Source organism: Megalobrama amblycephala, linkage group LG1 (assembly GCF_018812025.1).
Source record: "Megalobrama amblycephala isolate DHTTF-2021 linkage group LG1, ASM1881202v1, whole genome shotgun sequence".
Taxonomy (NCBI): domain Eukaryota; kingdom Metazoa; phylum Chordata; class Actinopteri; order Cypriniformes; family Xenocyprididae; genus Megalobrama; species Megalobrama amblycephala.
In genome coordinates this window covers 27,146,422-27,163,932 of record NC_063044.1, presented here as the reverse complement: position 1 = coordinate 27,163,932, position 17,511 = coordinate 27,146,422, and the positions used below count along the sequence as shown (strand labels likewise).

General features: G+C 37.1%; 2 protein-coding genes across 2 annotated transcripts in view; one reads left to right on the top strand and one right to left on the bottom strand.

Annotated features, from left to right (window-relative positions):
• baiap2l1b (BAR/IMD domain containing adaptor protein 2 like 1b) overlaps positions 1–1,243 on the top strand; it is a 73,912-nt gene extending 72,669 nt beyond the window's left edge. Inside the window, exon 14 of the mRNA XM_048187124.1 lies at positions 94–1,243. Coding sequence (XP_048043081.1) covers positions 94–166 — 73 coding nt within the window. The 3' untranslated portion in view covers positions 167–1,243. The remainder of the gene's footprint in view (positions 1–93) is intronic.
• A 5,158-nt stretch (positions 1,244–6,401) lies between these two features.
• Positions 6,402–15,868, bottom strand: bri3 (brain protein I3). The gene is made up of 3 exons (XM_048187086.1): positions 15,371–15,868; positions 11,720–11,876; positions 6,402–7,558 (listed from the first exon to the last, which is right to left on the bottom strand). Exons 1-3 carry the CDS (start codon positions 15,504–15,506, stop codon positions 7,426–7,428), a joined length of 426 nt encoding a protein of 141 aa, XP_048043043.1. The 5' UTR covers positions 15,507–15,868; the 3' UTR covers positions 6,402–7,425.
• Positions 15,869–17,511: the final 1,643 nt, after the last annotated feature.

The following is a 17,511-nucleotide window of genomic DNA, read 5'->3' as shown; positions in this document are numbered from 1 at the left end:
TAAAGAAAACGTAAAAATCTAGGTATTATAAATGTTCTTAAAAATCTGTCGTTGCGTATGATCAGCCAGAGTAACAGTATTGTGTGTCTGTAGGGGAGGGAATCCATTCGCTACAGTAAAACTTCGGCCCACGATCACCAATGACAGATCCGCCCCCATCATCTGATCGACACCACAGCTGGCCTTCATGCTCTCCCAGAGCGCACTACAGTGAACACACGCATTCCCACAGGGCTCGCTGGATTCGGACAGAGACCCTCCGCTGAGAATGCTGGGATTCACAGTAACACACTTAAGCACACAAACTCCCACATACTGTTGAACCACTATTTATGTCTGTCCCCCTTAAAACCTCCACCTCTTTCTCTCTCTCTCTCTCTCTCTGTCTCTCTCCAAGGAGAGAGAGAAAGAGAGAATGTAATATATATATATATATATATATATATATATATATATATATATATATACATCTTGAATGTGTGTGTATATAGAGAGGGAATCAATGTATATGCATATAGTTGTAAGAATCACTAAAGCAGGTAGTCAGATGTTGAACTTTCAGAGCGTCATTCTGTAAATACACGAGAGAAGATGAGTGCGATCTTAACTTTTTTTATATATATATATTTACACTAGATGGGAACCTGCTTTAGCAGAAAAGTCCTGATGATAGTGATGTGAACCGAAATGCTGTTGAAAAATTCTACTTATTGTAGGTGCTGTCTGAACTGGTCGCTATTCCTCAAAACACTTGAGCCCAATTATCCTGGTAACTAGTGGAATGAGCTTGACCTGATGGATTCCTGAGCGTGAAGTGAATTAAAGCGTTATGATCCCAGTGAAGGTCATCGATTGGAAAGTAGAGCCATGTTTATGTAAGCATGTTTACCAGAGTTAGCTGGCTAACTCGCTCAGCTAGCCTTTAGCAAGACAGTCAATCTCCAGTTTGAGCCGGAGACGTCCAGTGTGCAGACAACACCACCATCTACAAGAGCTTTTATAGCTGATTTTCTTTTTTAGATCATTAATTATTTTAGGAAAAGGGAGCTTTGCTTTTATCAGCATAGTCACAACATTGAATAATGATCCATTGTCGGTCAGTGGATAGTGATTTATTTATCTTGTGCTTTGGGGAAACTATTCATTCGGCTTTGATTGTATCAATGCACTTTTCCGCTGATGTTGGCCGCCTGAGATCTTGTAGATCATTGCTGTATGAAAATAAAAATATTTTGTTTCTAAATGTGTTTTAGTGTTAAAATATGAGAGTAATGTTGCAACTCCAAAAGAGAGGATGAATAATTTCAATTCTTGGTAATAAATACTTTTGTACATGAAGACCTCCAGAACTGCACATTGTGGATGCTCCCAGTACTCAACTAATCATCTGTGTTAGGACAGACATTCATATGCAATGCTGTGGAGGGTTCAGGAACAGATGGAAAATTGTGGTCATATTTCAGGATTCTTTACCATAGAAAAATCTCTGATACCTTGCACTTCTGGAGACTCCAGGTAGGTTGCCATTCTGGAAAATGGTGGCTCTGGAGATTAATGCTGGGTACACACCACAAGATAATCAGGCTGATTTTGGGCTGATTTCTCCCTTTCCGACAATCCTAGGTAATGTCCTAATTATCTTGAAGGTTCTACAGATTATCTTATCAGATTTTCCTGTAAGAGTGACTGAATCAATAAGTTCAGAATACTCAAAACATTTGAGGAAACTTATTACCTCAAAACATTTAAGTAAACTAACTCATTTTTTTAAAGTTGGTAGAACTTAAAATTTTTGTGACAAGTGGGGCGGGGCCGAGAGCCGTGGAAGCGGATCAAGGCCAGTGTGGTGCACAGGTGTCTCTCACTAACAATCCCGTCACCAGCATCCCTTTCCCAACTCATCATAATGTTAATTACACAGAGTTAATTTACATAAACATCACATTCAGATCTTGGTTAAATGTTGCATAGCAAATAACACATGCTATTATAACTATCAGAGAGACTGTCATTACATACTTGTATATATGTAATCAAACAACATATGTGGTCTTAAATGTTTTGCAGCTCATCCTCAACATAACCACAGGCTCTACTCTTCACCACAGTGGTAACCCTACAAAACTAACATAACAGAACCCCCCTGAATCCCAACATAACACAACATTAAACATTAACTTATATCTCCATATGTTAATCTTGTGCAAAAACACAGAAAATAACACTTAATTTCAACAGTTATTTATATGGTCTGACGCAAAGCATGCTGGGAATTAGAAATCTGCTGCAGCTTAACTCAATCATATTAAGTTCAGCTTACTACAATTTAGAAATTTTGAGTTCATGCAACTTTTTCCTATTAAGTACAATGAACTTTCATTATTATTTGAGTGAAACAAACTCATTTAATTTAATTAATTTCACTGTTCAGTTTTGCCATATCGACAATATATAGAGAAAAAAATTGTGCCAAAATTCAAGTCTTTGAAAGATATCACTGAACATTTATTTAACAATAGCAAAAGTAAATTTATTACTTGAGCTAATTTTTCATCTATATTTTTTGTTTTTATTTAAAATTAGACAAATCTGATATTATTTTAATCTCCAATCTCTTGTTTAGCAGTTTAATCCTTTACTAACTATCAGAAGACAATAACCAGGTTTAAATTCCAGTTGCGCAGATAGGGTTCGTTGTAACACTGCGTTACAATGTGCCCCACTATTAGAACTATATTATTCTATAAAGTTACAATACAACTGGCATAATCAACTTTTATGAATTTCTGTTGATAAACTATGGAAAAAAGTGAATAAAGACTGAGAGGACGAACCTGAGCATCCGGAAAATATTATTTCAAGAAATGTTCAGCATTTGTACTGTCTCGTCTATTTGTCTGGTGTTCTGTGAGTGGAGGGAGAGGAGTGTTTTTGTTCAGCTCTATGTTTTTATGAATATACTTCTTCATCTGTTTGCCTGTTTTGTTTTGACCAGTGCTGTATAGATGTGTTTTACAGAGTGTTCATTGTCAAACTACAAAATTATTTAAATTTGAATTTCTAAAAAAAAAAAAAAATATATATATATATATATATATATATATATATATATATATATATATATATATATATATATATATATATATATATATATATATATTATATGAAAAAAAATAATTATTGTGTTTTATTGACAAAATATTTTACTTGGTCCCACTTTATATTAAGTGGCCTTAACTACTATGTGCTTACATCAAAAAATAAGTACAATGTACTTATTGGGTTCATATTGAATTGCAAAACACTTTTTCTGCTATTGAGGTGGGATACGGGTAAGGTTAGGGACAGCTTTGGTGGTATGGGTAGGTTTAAGGGTAGGGGTAAGGGTTAAGGGATGGGCCAACAGTGTAATTATAAACGTAATTACAGAAATTAATTACAGATATAATTACATGCAGGTGTTTTTAAAATATAAGTACAATGTAAAAACATGTATGTACACAATAAGTGCATTGTATCAAATTATTAACTTAAATGTAAGTACATGGTAGTTAAGGCCACTTAATATAAAGTGGGACCTTTTACTTTGTCATGGATATTTTTTTTTAATTAAGTGAGATAAAAATTTTAGCAGTCATATGGTCATGTTACAATGTGCCCCACCTATGGGAACAATCCAACCATCTCCATTGACTTTGTATTGCATGAGGATTCCTCCTTGTCATTTCTGACTTATTACAAAAAACAGAACAATGCCTAAAAGCTGCTATGTGACAAGGTGTACAGCAAACAAGCTAAAAAAAAAACCCAGAACCAAAAACCCAATAGTTTTTATAAGCTGTCAACCCAAAAAATGAGCGTTTAAGGACACAAAAGTGGACACAGGCGATTGAGACAGAGCGTGGCATGTTATATTACACTGAGAACTACGCCCACTGGAGGGGAACGTAATCAGCGACAGAAAATATAATATATAAAACTGACATCTGGATTTTTGACTTACCACTGACTAAATGTTTACTGCACACGTAGGCTTACTGAGGCATACCGAGTGTCAGGATCCCAAAATTAACCAATTTTTCCTGCTGATGCTTCACTTCTTATTGCCTGTATCCACTTTTTCCTCTCCTTAAAGGCTGGCATTTATGGTTCGATAGCTTATAAAACTTAGTTCTGGGTTTTCAGAGGGCTGTTTCATAAAAGATGCTAAGAAAAGCGAGGATTAAACTCCAAAACCTGACTTGAATTAACCTAACAAATGAGTTTGGGCTAAAACGGTTTCATAAAAGGTCATTGAAGTTCATGCAGTCCCGCTAATTCGATCCAGGTTCACCTAGTCAAGATAATTTAGCGTGCACGCTTTTCTTAAGCAGCCCTAGAGGTCGATCATGGATCAAATCGATCCACCATAGGAAACGGCATACATTTTGTGCTATTTTATGCGTTTGAGACATGGTGTTTTCCTTAGTGCATCACTTACTTTTCACAAGTTTATTCTCCATCTGTAAATGTTAGAAAGTAATGCAAATATTTCCATTTTGAGGCTAAACTTCACATTGAACGAGCGCTGCTGCGCGCATGCGCGCTAAACAGACGGGACGCAATAGAAGCGCAATAATATTGTAATGGGGTAAATCAATATACTTTGGGACAATTACTGAGTTTAGATTCATCTTACCAATTAAAATTTAGTCTGTGCATATTAATTTTAATTTTTAATTTTGTGATTTTAATTTCTGCTCTTCTAATAACCATAAAGACTACTACTGCCAAACAAAACCAGAGAGAAATGTATTCATATATTTTAAAACAATCTAATTAAAAATTGGGCACAAAACATTTAGCCAGTAAAAAAAAGGAAAACCTATATATATAAAATTCAGGTTGATTAGGACACTTTTTCCCAGTCATTTCAATAGCAAAAAGTGTCCTAATCAACCTGAATTTCATATATATATATATATATATATATATATATATATATATATATATATATATATATATATATATATATATATATATATATATATATATATATATATATATGAGACCAGAGTATAGATTAAATATGGGCCTTGGAAAAGGCTAGCTGACTTTATTGTGCTTTGACTACAGTGGGTAGTTTCAGTGTGGACAACAACCATGCATGTCACTTCAGCAGGCTGCATCTTACTCTATCACTCTTTTCTTACTCTATCACTCTTTTGCTCTGAAACACTCACTTGGTATTTCTCCTGCTCTTTGTCTAGCAAAAAATCACTCATCACTTAATGAAAGCTTACAAATGAAGGCCTGATTGTTTCAGGGGCCTGGATTTCTGTGTTACTTTTGCTATATTTTCACACTTAAAACAATGATTTGGTAATCCTCTTGTATTCTTCTGTGCTAAGAAATAAGTCTCCTGACAGTTCTCTCCCAAGTGCTTCCATTGTTGTCAGCATTAAGTCTGAGAATGATTCAGTGGGATATATAACACTTAATTTTTAAGAAATTACTTCTCTTTAAATGTTTTGTTTCTCATCATACTTACCTTTTAATAAATATTAAAATAATAAAAATGTCTTAAACTACACCAATATATATTTTTATTTATAATATACACACACACACATATATATATATATATATATATATATATATATATATATATATATATATATATATATATGTTAATAAAGTCAAATAATTGTATGTGAGAGAGTCAGTTGTAATATCATTGCGTTCCTATTGGTCAGTGTTAGAGGAGCTCAGCTTAGCCTGACAGTTAGCCTGCTCCAGACCAGGCTAGCTGCAAAGTGTAAATCTCCATAGTAACTTAATGTAGATTAATTTAGCCTCCCTTCATGCAACCGAGTCAGGGCTAAATTCAGCCAGGATAACTGGAAAATCCCAGTTTAATCCCTTATGTTGCTTTTGTGCAATACCCCCCAGGTGTTAAAATGGAGACAACAACCTTGGGAGGAACCAGGCTTAGTTGGGGGGCCAGTTCTCCTCTGACGAACTGCTTTATTATGATGGGATTGCAACATTCAAAGTATTTATTCCAGTTCCATCCAGTGGAGGATCGTATTCATCATGCCGGTATAGAGGGTTTGTCACATACCAGCTTTTAGGCATTGTTCTGTTTTTTGTTATAAGTCAGAAATGACAAGCAGGCAGTCTCACGCATACAAAGTCAATGGAGACAGTTGGATAGAAACCTTTTGATCAATTAAATGAGATGAAATTCTTCAAAATATATATATATATATATGTAAATTGTTACAGGTCAGGTGAGTTTGATGAGGAAGTTTGATATACATTTCACTGATGAGGAAGTTCAAAATGTTGTTCTGTGCACTGACATTTCTAAATGAGGTCCAATAGAGTTAACAGACAGAAAAAAAACAACACTTGCAGAATTTATTTACAATTCTTTTAATGTAAAAAAGTTATAACTGATCATAATAGCGTGCCTAGTGTATGGTATGAGAATGAAATCACACTGGACACGTCCGAGACTGATTGTCGGTCACTGGAAAGAAAACCATTCCATTGTCAAAGATTAACTATGTGTCCTTGTGTGACGCATTACATTGTCCTGGCGCCAACTTCCCTTGTTTATTGCAGGTTTCAATTCAACTTTAATCTGGCTGAGGTCCATTGAGTGAAACATAACTGCATATTCACCCTCTCTAAGACGCTTTCAGAAAACCCCAGCGCATATAACATTGATCATCAGTGCAGTACGATGAAAACATGGCCCCCAAAATCAGACCCCATCAACAAGGAAAAATGGTCTAAAACTGATTCAGAAATCCAAGATATACAAATAACATTTTTTTAAATGAAGCATAAAACAATTAATACAGAAGATGAAGATAAATACAATGCTTTTTGATCTTGTCTAAGACGTGATTAACATGATTAGTGAGTATATTATAGTCAATAAAACAATGAAAAGACGTGGTGATGGTTATTTCAATACACAAGAGTAGAAGGAGCATTCTGTGGTGGAATTGAAAAGAAGAAGAAAAAAAACATCAGGGAAGCAAATCATTGATTTCATTTACACAATGTTACTCAAAGTGAGTCGGCGTTTGCCCAGAGTCGTATGGGAATTACCCTCAGTGAGTCCCGGCTCGATCAGTTCATGGTTTCTCTGCCGTCGTAAAGGCACTGGTGATTAAATGACTGGAGACTGGCTTTAAGATTTCATATAAAGAACAAAAAAGAATATAGTGCTTGCGAGGCGTGTATAAACTAAAAACATGGATAAACATCTTGAAGTAATCAAAGAGTTTGTGGCTGGTTACTATCGTGATCTGTCATTTATCATAGTTACATAAGCGACGTTTGGCATTTTTCATGTGCAATGATTACAAATAAACTATGCTGATGCTTTAAAAACTGAATTAAAAAGACAGCGACAGGGTTTTGGTCCCTCTAGCCGAAAGTGGCTCCACAGTTTGGACATCTCCTCTGACGCAGGGCCAGGCAAAAGAGAATTCCCAGAGGAAAGAAGAATATGGCACACATGATTCCCAGACAGGTGAAGTCATCCTCCAGCACGCCGACCCTGAACACAGCACAACATCACGGTCAGCGCGTTCACTACTAGCACATATAAAACATCTCATGCTAGAACAACGTTCAGAGGATGCTTCATGAGGTTTATAAGATGTTTAAAATCTGCACGTCTGGTGAAAGTTTGGAATAATTAAGATTTTTGAATGTTTAAAAAAAATATCTTCTGCTCACCAAGGCTGCATTTATTTGATCAAATATATAATCAGTTAAAATAGCTGGTAGTGTAGATTTAACGTGCGAGGACTGTGTAAACAACCCACAGTATGACCAGTTATTTAATTACATTATTAATACACCATCAATCGTTGTTTGAGAGTTAAAGGGTTAGTTCTCCCCAAAATGAAAATTCTGTCATTCATTACTCACCCTCATGTCGTTCCACACCCGTAAGAATTTCGTTCATCTTCAGAACACAAATTAAGATATTTTTGATAAAATCCAAGTTTTTTTTTTTTTTTATCCTCCAATGAAAGCAACAAAATTTCCACATTCAAGGTCCAGAAAAGTAGTAAAAACAGTTAAAATAACAATAATAAGCGACGAGAATACTTTTTGTGCACAAAAACAAAAAAAAAATGTCTTATTCGTCTCTCCCATGTCAGTCTCCTACGCTGTTTACGTCCAACGCTTCCAGGTTCTACGTCTGAACAAAGTCCCTTTAAGACAAGTCATTTCACTCGGCGGCCATCTTTGAAACGCCTCTCGGGCATCCTGGGCATCATGCAGCTCCTATCTCTTTGAATGGGGAAACATCAGATTCTCCAAAACTGTTCGCCAACCTTACGATTAAATTTCATATTTGAAATCACCAATGAAATCTGACAACAACCAACTCATACATTTAGTTTCTAAACGCTCGAATCATGACAAAAAAGCTGTATTTTTTCAGGCTGGATCAAGCTAATGCGCATGCGCAGACCTAAATGCGCGTCTCTTCGGAGGCGCGCGTCTGACTGTTTCTATAGAAACCGGTGATTCTAACGGCCGCTGAAGTGACGCGATGACTTTACCAGTCGGCGATTGGCTCTTGGATTTAGAAGGCGGGACTTATTCCGCCATATTGCGCGTTACACTTTCTCCCATTCAAAACAATATGAGTGACACGTCTTGTGTTATTCTATAGTCTTTGGTCTGAACTAGGGATGGGCATTTCAAGCAAAAACAATATTCGAAAATCGCTGGGAATTATTCGAATATTATTCGAAAATCGCACCCCTCCTCCGCATGCACGCATCACGCATGTATAGACTAATGTACACACACATGAACGGAAAGAGAGAGGGATAGAGACCATTCACGCTTTCAATCTTTTTTTCAAGACTGAACAAGACTGAAAACGCTTGCTCTCCGCACCATTATGAACGCCCGTGTGGCCGTGAGCCTTTTACTTTCACTTTCACTTTCACTTTCAAATTAGCGCCAATTCGGTAGCGGCGATTGCTTGAATGCTGGGTTCATTGTTGTTTTTAATGAAAAGCACAACAACAAAGCAGAACAATGGCAAACCCGCTTAAATGGACGCTTTTACATTTCGATTTGAAACCAAAGATTCCACCGTCGTCTTGTCAGTCAAGAGTGAGGCGAAGTGAAATCTGACTGACTGTTGCTGATTTGTGCTGCGACTCTCGTTCGGCTCGCGCTGAATTGAATAGAAACATTTATATTTTAATTGTAGTGTCTGTTCTCTTACTGAACTAAATGATTTTTATTACTATAAAAAAAAAAATCAAAACGACGGTGGGTGGCGGTGCCACGGTGGGCAAGTGATGATACCAGTGTTGAGGCTGAACAACGCCTATCGCAGCAAGCCTATCTCAAGCCATAATGATTTTAGGCTGCCTAAACGCGTAATAACATATTGTGAACAGACTGAATGACGGCACTTATGTTAAAATTAATTGTAATGTGTCGTTCTATGCCGCACAAGTCTAGTGTGTGTGGGAGGCAATGTTTGAGCTGATTGACAGCTTTTAGGTGCGTTATTGGCAGCGTGCGCCACCATCTGGTTACAAGTCACCATCGCATCAAATGGGGAATTTTATTAAGACGATAATCGCACAACCTATTCGATATTCTATAATTAAATCAACTAATCGAATATTGGAAAATCGTGACACATCCGTAGTCTGAATGTCGACTCAGTGTTGGCCGGCTCCTGCGTCAGCAGCATCACACGCATGCGTCATGGTGCTCACGTGAACAGCGTCGGCCAATACTGAGCCGGCGTTCAGACATAAACAGTGTAGGACATTGACAGGAGAGAGACAAATTTTTTGAATAAAGTCGTTATTTTTGTTTTGTTTTTGCGCACAAAAAGTAACATTAAGGTTGAACCACTGTAGTCAAGTTGACTATTTTAACAATGTCTTTACTACCTTTCAGGACCTTGAATGTGGTCATGTTTTTTACTTTTTATTGAGGATAAAAAACCTCTTGGATTTCTTCAAAAATATCTCAATTTGTGTTCTGAAGATGAATGAAGGTCTTACGGGTGTGGAACGACATGAGGGTGAGTAATTAATGACAATTTTTTCATTTTGGGTGAACTAACCCTTTAACATCTGGACTTAATTAGCTCAATAAGAGCATTATTGTATATGTACACTTCATCTTACAGAAGTTTAGCAAATTTGACTCACAATGGGATGTTTTGTCCAATCTAGCCCTTGTCTTAAAATGGAGTTTGACAGCCCTGATGTAAGATCCTCCTGGGGTTGTTAAACCACATCAGCACAAGTTGAAACAGTAAGAGCTAAAAATATGCCTTAATTCTCGTACAACCAAAGTTATTTTCACTCTGCTGTTACCATTTCTCTTCCCAAAAAAAAAATGTAAAAAAGGCATCAGCCTGTAATTCTTCTTCTTGCGCATGATTATCAAGTGAACAGTGGCCTGTCACCCATCAATTACTCGCCCTCATGTCATTCAAAACCCTTTCATTCATCTTCAAAACAGATGATTATTTTTAATACATTTTCATTTATCCATTGAATGTCCACACAAGCAAAACGTTTAAGCTTCAAAAAGTTCATAAAAACATTGTATAACTTTTTTTTTTGTAACAAAAGCTCAAACGTGCTTGCATGACATGAGAACAAGCCATTGGTTTGCGCTTCTGTTGACCATATTTGATGTGCATTGATCAATGTTTATATGTGAATAAAAGCCTAAATTAAATCTGTTCATCATATAAAGCAATCATGTGTCTTTTATTAAACTGCTGGTTTAATATAAATTACTTTTTATGATCTCTGTATGAACATATTTTGAATCTTAAAAGTTTTGGTAGACTGGACTTTCAATGGAGGGACAGAAATGATAAACAAACATGTAAAATAAGTATAAAGATGCTGGAGCTCTTTAAAGCTGGATGGATTCAGATTGGCTGTCAATGTTTTTATCGTTCATAAGCTGGAAAAAAATAGTTCTGAAAGTGATTCCAACAATCAACAAAAACATCAAACATCTTTAATGCTTAATCATAGACAGATACATACTGTTGATCTATTTATTTCTATATCTATATGGTATGTATGTTATAGTATAATATGATTTAAAAGGAGGAAGAGCGCAACAATCACATGTTTGTTTTGTGGTCATGCTCACTAAACTGGACTTATCCGGTGCATGAACCAAAGTTCAGAGTGAAATCAGTACTGTCATGAGCTGATGATGTGACATGACTCTCCATTTCTCAGAGTCACATGAGCAAGCAGGAAATGATTCTGGATTAAAACAACCTCAAAAAGCAATGCGTCCATTTTAAGCCCAGAATTATGAGTTTAAAACACAATGTTATTGTGTGGTTTTAACATCCAAGCATGAAAAATCTGATTCTGTATATCCTGTGAAATTTGTTTTTGTCTTTTTTTTTTTCTAGTCATGGCATGACATAAGTGACAGCAGACATGTCACATGCTCACAAGTGAACAGGAAGATGACTGAGCGGATAGAGAAACCACTGTGAATTCAGTTGAACTGCATCTGGTTTATTTCAGTTCTTTCCTTCATAGAACAATGACATGACGTAAAGTATAACTGGAAAAAATACTAATAGCATAACTTGTTATAAATAGAGCTGTAAGGTGGCACAGTGTATTCTCTCTCTGTGACTGGTCATATACAGTGGGTTGTACACTGTGCGACTCACCTGCAGGCCGGACATCCCCCCACCACCACCACAGAGGGCTGGACGATGGTGTAGGTGCTGGTGTAGGCTGGCTGGCTGGCAACGGCAGCAGGCACGCCTGGGGCCGCGGGATAACCTGATGGAGCCGCGGGATAACCTGATGTGGCAGCCGGGAAACCTATGAGACAAAGTTCACATCCGTTTAACACTCCACGTTTCTCACTTTATCACCTCAGATGCTGTGAGCAGAAGTGATGTGTGATCAGAGCTGAATATTGTAAAGGAAGCTATAGTTGAGGATACACCCTTGTGAAAAAGAAGTGTGCTTAACTGTAGTTAATGTGCACTTGTAGTGTACTACATAAAAGTATTTTTTAAAATGTACCTACAGGTAATGTAATAATAATAAAAATAAAATGGCACTTAACCCTTAAATGAATACCTCGGGTCTTTAGTGACCCTGGACGTCATTCACTACCCTCCTCCTCGTTCATTTTTTAAAGTTTGACATCAACCTTCTTGGTATTCCTCAATCAATTCATTATAAAGAATATAACAAGAAAAAAATCATAAAATTATAAAAGAATGCCTATTTTTGAATTCATTTTTTGTAAAAATTGTATAGGGTCACTAACGACCCGAGGTGTGTATGAGTGTACGTATATTTTTTCTGCACAACAATAATTGAATCTTAGATGACAGAATAAGTGCAATTCATCTTTATTCCACAAGGTGGCAATGTCTGATACACAATGCTGAAGTGACGACTCATTTAGACAGAAAATTAAATAATAAGAAAAACATGAAATGGCTCAGTGATTTATTGCAGAGCAAGTACTGAACGCAATCAAATATGACTAATTGTTACTGGATGGATCTGGTGAAGCTGTTAGCTATCGAAATATTGATTTTGAAGATGTTGAAAATTATATAGTTTTGAGAATACGTTTGAGATCGCGAATGGGCTCATATTCATGACCTCAAACATAAAACTAGCCTATTATTTGCTGAATTTACTGGGAAATGAGCTCTGACGAGGACAGTGATGATGGCATAAAACATCTGCTCAAACTGAGCCCTTTCAAGCTCTTACTCTAATATCAGAGGAGTTTTATATTATCGCGACAGGAAAAAATCCTTCCGATATAGATTCGGGTCGATAAAGACCCGAATATGTAAGAATGATTGGCAATCAGTCATGCATTTAAGGGTTAAGTGTACATAAAGAGTACAATTTCATGACTGTTTCTTAGCAAACTTAAGTAGACTTTTAAAAAGTGCATTTAAAGGTACAGTGATTTCTGAGAAATGCTGTTGAAAGTGGATCTGATTGAGCAACAAAACACTTGTAGCCAATCAGCAGTAAGGGGTGTGAATACACTAATTAGGGGGGAGTTGCCTGTGTTGCATAGAATGTTTGTGAATTTGTGAATTTTAACCGTACTGCGTTTTTCGACATTACATTTAAAGGATTAGTCCACTTTTAAATAAACTTTTCCTGATAATTTCCTCAACCCCATATCATCCAAGATGTTCATGTCTTTCTTTCTTCAGTAAAAAAGAAATTAAGGTTTTTGATGAAAGCATTCCAGGATTATTCTCCTTATAGTGGACTTCAATGGGCATCAAATGGTTGAAGGTCAAAATTACAGTTTCAGTGCAGCTTCAAAGGGCTTTAAACGATACCAGACGAGGAATAAGGGTCTTATCTAGCGAAACAATTAGTCATTTTCGAAAAAAATGTAAATGTATATATAAACAAATGATTTTAAAATTTTAATTTCAAAGTTAAGTGCCCGAAAACATTACATTCAGTTCGCACCAGGGATGCAAACAAGGCAACGGGGGAAAAAGGTAAGGATATTGTGTTTAAAGATATTTGCTTTACATGCTCATTTGTAGTTATTTTTTAATTTATTTTTTATTACCTTAAATGTCCAAAACTATAATTTTTCATGAAAAAAATAACATATTGTTGCAACATTTAGTCAAAATCTCATTTTATAAAATATGAAATGCTATGGAGGCTATTTAAGACCAAATTGGCTGATTAGACACCAAAACTGGAAACTGTTTTCCCTCTCTCTCTTCTCTGTTTTAAAGTAAAGAGTAAAGGAAACCCTATACAGTACTTATTGAAACTACTAGTTCATTTTTTACCCTTGTAAGTTCACAAGTACCCTTATAAGACCCCCCTTATAAGAAAGACACTTTCTCATTGGATCTATGCAAATCCCCTAGGTGACCTATTCTGATCTCAAATTGTGAGTTGTCACTGAAAGGTAAGGAGTTTGCATCTATGGTTCACACTTAAGTATATTATTTCAAAGTATATTATTTCCAGAATAAGAGCTCTTTATAAAAGGTACACTAAAGTGTACTAAACTATCCACAAGGGTGAAAGTACACTATGAAGTACTGAAGAGAGCCAATCAGTAAACCTAACTGAGCCAACCAACGTGTGTAGTCTGTGTATTTATGGCCTATGGACTTTAAACTTACAAAACTACACAAGAAACTTGTGGCTTGGTACATACCATGGTACTGAATGGTTACCTTGTACATATACCATGATATTTAGATTCTTTCACAGAATCAAAAACATACAGTGCAACCAGTGTAATACATTTAATAACAATCACAACACTACACCTAAATCGTGACCTGGAGCCTGTACTTGGGTAAAGTTGGTTTTATATTCGCACATTCGGACTTCTGATAAATTCAGACTTTCCAAAAAATGTACAATAAATTAATGTTTGCGAATTTTAAGCAGCGACATGATATTGACAACCAACGATTGTCAACTTACAACATTTTTCACAGTCGATCAAAATAGGCAAGTATTGTTTTAATGGCATATTACTTGTGAATGTCCACTGAATGTCCAACGTAGTGTGATTAACAAGGCTATTGAATACGGATGTCCGAATGTGCGAATATAAAACCAACTTTACCCAAGTGGAGCCTGTTGCATAAAACTGCCTAGACTTGTTTTACAAGTCAGTCATATTTGACTGGTCATGTAACAAATAAATCAGTTGTACGAAAACGTAGATTGCGCCTATTTGAGAATTAAAAGACGGATTATTATTAGGATTTTTTTTTTTTTTTTTTTTTTTTTTTTTAAGTGAATCGTAAATCAGATGGGTAACTCGTGATACTTAAATCAGTGCAGTATTTTATAGAAAGTAACGCCGTTCCATTCGGTAAATGTTTGCATTTTTTATTTTGTTTTCATTTCACTTTTAATCACTTTATTTAAGTTCTTTCTAATAATTTATAGTTATCAATTATTGGATGTGAAAAGTCATTAAAGAGTTACTGAAATGATTTTAAATGTAATCTTATCGTGATGATCTTAAGATCAAATGATCTTTATATATAAGTGTGTGTGTGTGTGTGTGTGTGTGTGTGTGTGTGTGTGTGTGTGTGTGTGTGTTTGTGTTTATATATCGTCTCTTCCTCAAAAAAAAAAAAAAAAAATATATATATATATATATATAATTGAAGGAACCGGAATCTGAAGCAGTGTAATTATATTAAATCACGTCCTTAATAACAATAATAACATCACATGTACGTTATGTGACCCTGCAGTACGTGAGTTATTGCTGATATAACAGTGATTTTGAGCAGGTTGAATACAGTGTCAGTGTGAGCTTCTCTTGCCTTGATAGGGCGGCGGTGCCGGAGGCTGGAAGCCCGCCGCGGGTGCAGCGGCCGCGGGGATCGAGCCGTAGTCGTACGCGGCCGGGACCGTGTTGTACGCTGGAGGTCTGTCCTGGAGGAGAGGTTTAGTATCCATATCCGGTCTGAGGCGTCCTGTCCACTTCAGCAAACTAACATTAAATCTTCTTGAGCTTCTTTAACGCGGACGATCACTGGACTAACGCAAACAAAAACCAAAACAAAGATTAGATGAAAGTTCCTCCACTCTCCCCATGCGACTTCAACCCGCTCTTACAGCTTCGGGACAGGAATGGTTTTAAGACGTATAAATGTCCTAAAGATGCGCCATAACGACCTTTTCTTGATTTCTCTCGTTTATGAGAGAAATCTAGGTTTGTTGAAGAGTGAAACTCCTTATCAAACTCAAAACGACGTTTTTCCTGCTCGCTGCACTGTCACAAGACTGACTGTCACGTGATGAACTGGAACGCGGTGGCGGGGGGTGGGTGACGTCTTAAAGTTACACACACACACTAAAAAGTGGATCAGATAAAAACAAGTTACAGTACTTTTATTTCAGTTCACAATCGTGTATCATGAGATGAATACTAACTAATAAAAACTGTGTTATTGAACATGGAGTGAGTCACTTATGTGTTCATGCCATGTCGTAATTACCATAATTACGAGATCGATGACAAACCTGAGCTGTTCACGAGCTTGGATTTGGAATTATGCGTTTCTATGGCAGCACTATCAACACCAAAATGACTCTGCAGTCAGGGTTGCCAGGTTTTCACAACAAAACCCGCCCAATTGCTCCTCAAAACAAGTCCAATCACATTTCAGGGGGGTCGACGGTAAAAAACGCTTTCTGGGGGGCAAAGTTTGCATTTTTGGCGGGGCTCCCCTTGGTAAAATTTGTGTTATTTTGGGTCGATTCAACCTGCGGACATGAAAAACAACCCGTGGCAACAATGTAAAGGCAGGAACACACCAAGCAGATGCCGACAAACTAGTGGCGATGAAAGCAGATTGTGGGGTTGGCTCACGTCGGCAGCATCTGGGTCCAAAGTTGCCCTGATACACCAAACCAACGCTAGACAGCCAATGGCCAAGTAGCACGTCCATTCTGCGCCTGTGCAAGATGAAATGCCTTTCCGAACCAGCAGGTGGCAGTATCTGAACAGCCAATCAGAATGATCAGAAGGCCCGACGGACCGACAAACTCTGACGCCGATTCAACATGTCGAATCGGCCGAACTTCAGCCGACGGACCGGAACACACTGAGAAAATTTAGTCGGCCGACGAACAAAAACTGTCAGACGGCCGACCGTCGGCTTGGTGTGTTCCTGCCTTAAAAGTAGCCCAATTCCGCGGGAATTGGCAACACTTCTGGCAAGTTAAGATTCATAAATATGTTTTGGAGGATGTTCTGTTTAGCCAATCCCGGTGAGCTTTTAATCCACCAATCAAAACGCTACCTACTGAAGAGACTCGAGAAACCCAATACTGAGCTTGTACTGTGCATTGTTACATATGATCCGGTGTTACGAGATTTATTATTATAATGAGATTTCTCCACATGCGCGAGCCGCAGGGTTGCCAGGTTTTCACAACAAAACCCACCCATCAATTGCTCCTCAAACTTAGCCCAAAACGAGCCCAATTGCATTTCAGGAGGGTCGATGGTAAAAATCGCTTTCCAGGGGGCAAAATTCGCGTTTTTGGCAGGGCTCCCCTAAACTTCGCATTCCAGGGGCTAAATATCACATTTTGGGTCGATTCAACCCGCAGACAAAACAACCCGCGGCAACAGTGTAATGTAGCCCAATTCTGCGGGAAAACAGCAGGTCAGGTTGTTCAGCGGTCATATGGTGCAAGTCAGAGCTCTCAGTAAATTCCCAGTTTACGAGTTGCAATTAGTGCTGCCTTGCGATCTGAAATTCCGCGATAATTCCGAGAGCACGTGAAGGAAGCATATAATTCCGACATGGTGTAATGCTGCCTTGACGTGCTCTCGGAATTATTGTAAATACGAGTTTCCTAGTAGGAAATTCAATGAGAACGCCTTTTCAAGTCATATTTAAAGGACCGAACAGGCCCTAGTAAGTAAATTATTACATTTACAATTTAATTT

Excerpts from the sequence above, each read along its gene's own strand:
- bri3 (XM_048187086.1), bottom strand. The coding sequence starts at position 15,506 with ATGGATACTAAACCTCTCCTCCAGGACAGACCTCCAGCGTACAACACG. Across the intron at positions 11,877-15,370 it reads GGCACCGCCGCCCTATCAAG|GTTTCCCGGCTGCCACATCA; the intron begins GCAAGAGAAGCT and ends TTTGTCTCATAG. Across the intron at positions 7,559-11,719 it reads GGGGGATGTCCGGCCTGCAG|GGTCGGCGTGCTGGAGGATG; the intron begins GTGAGTCGCACA and ends TGCTGTGTTCAG.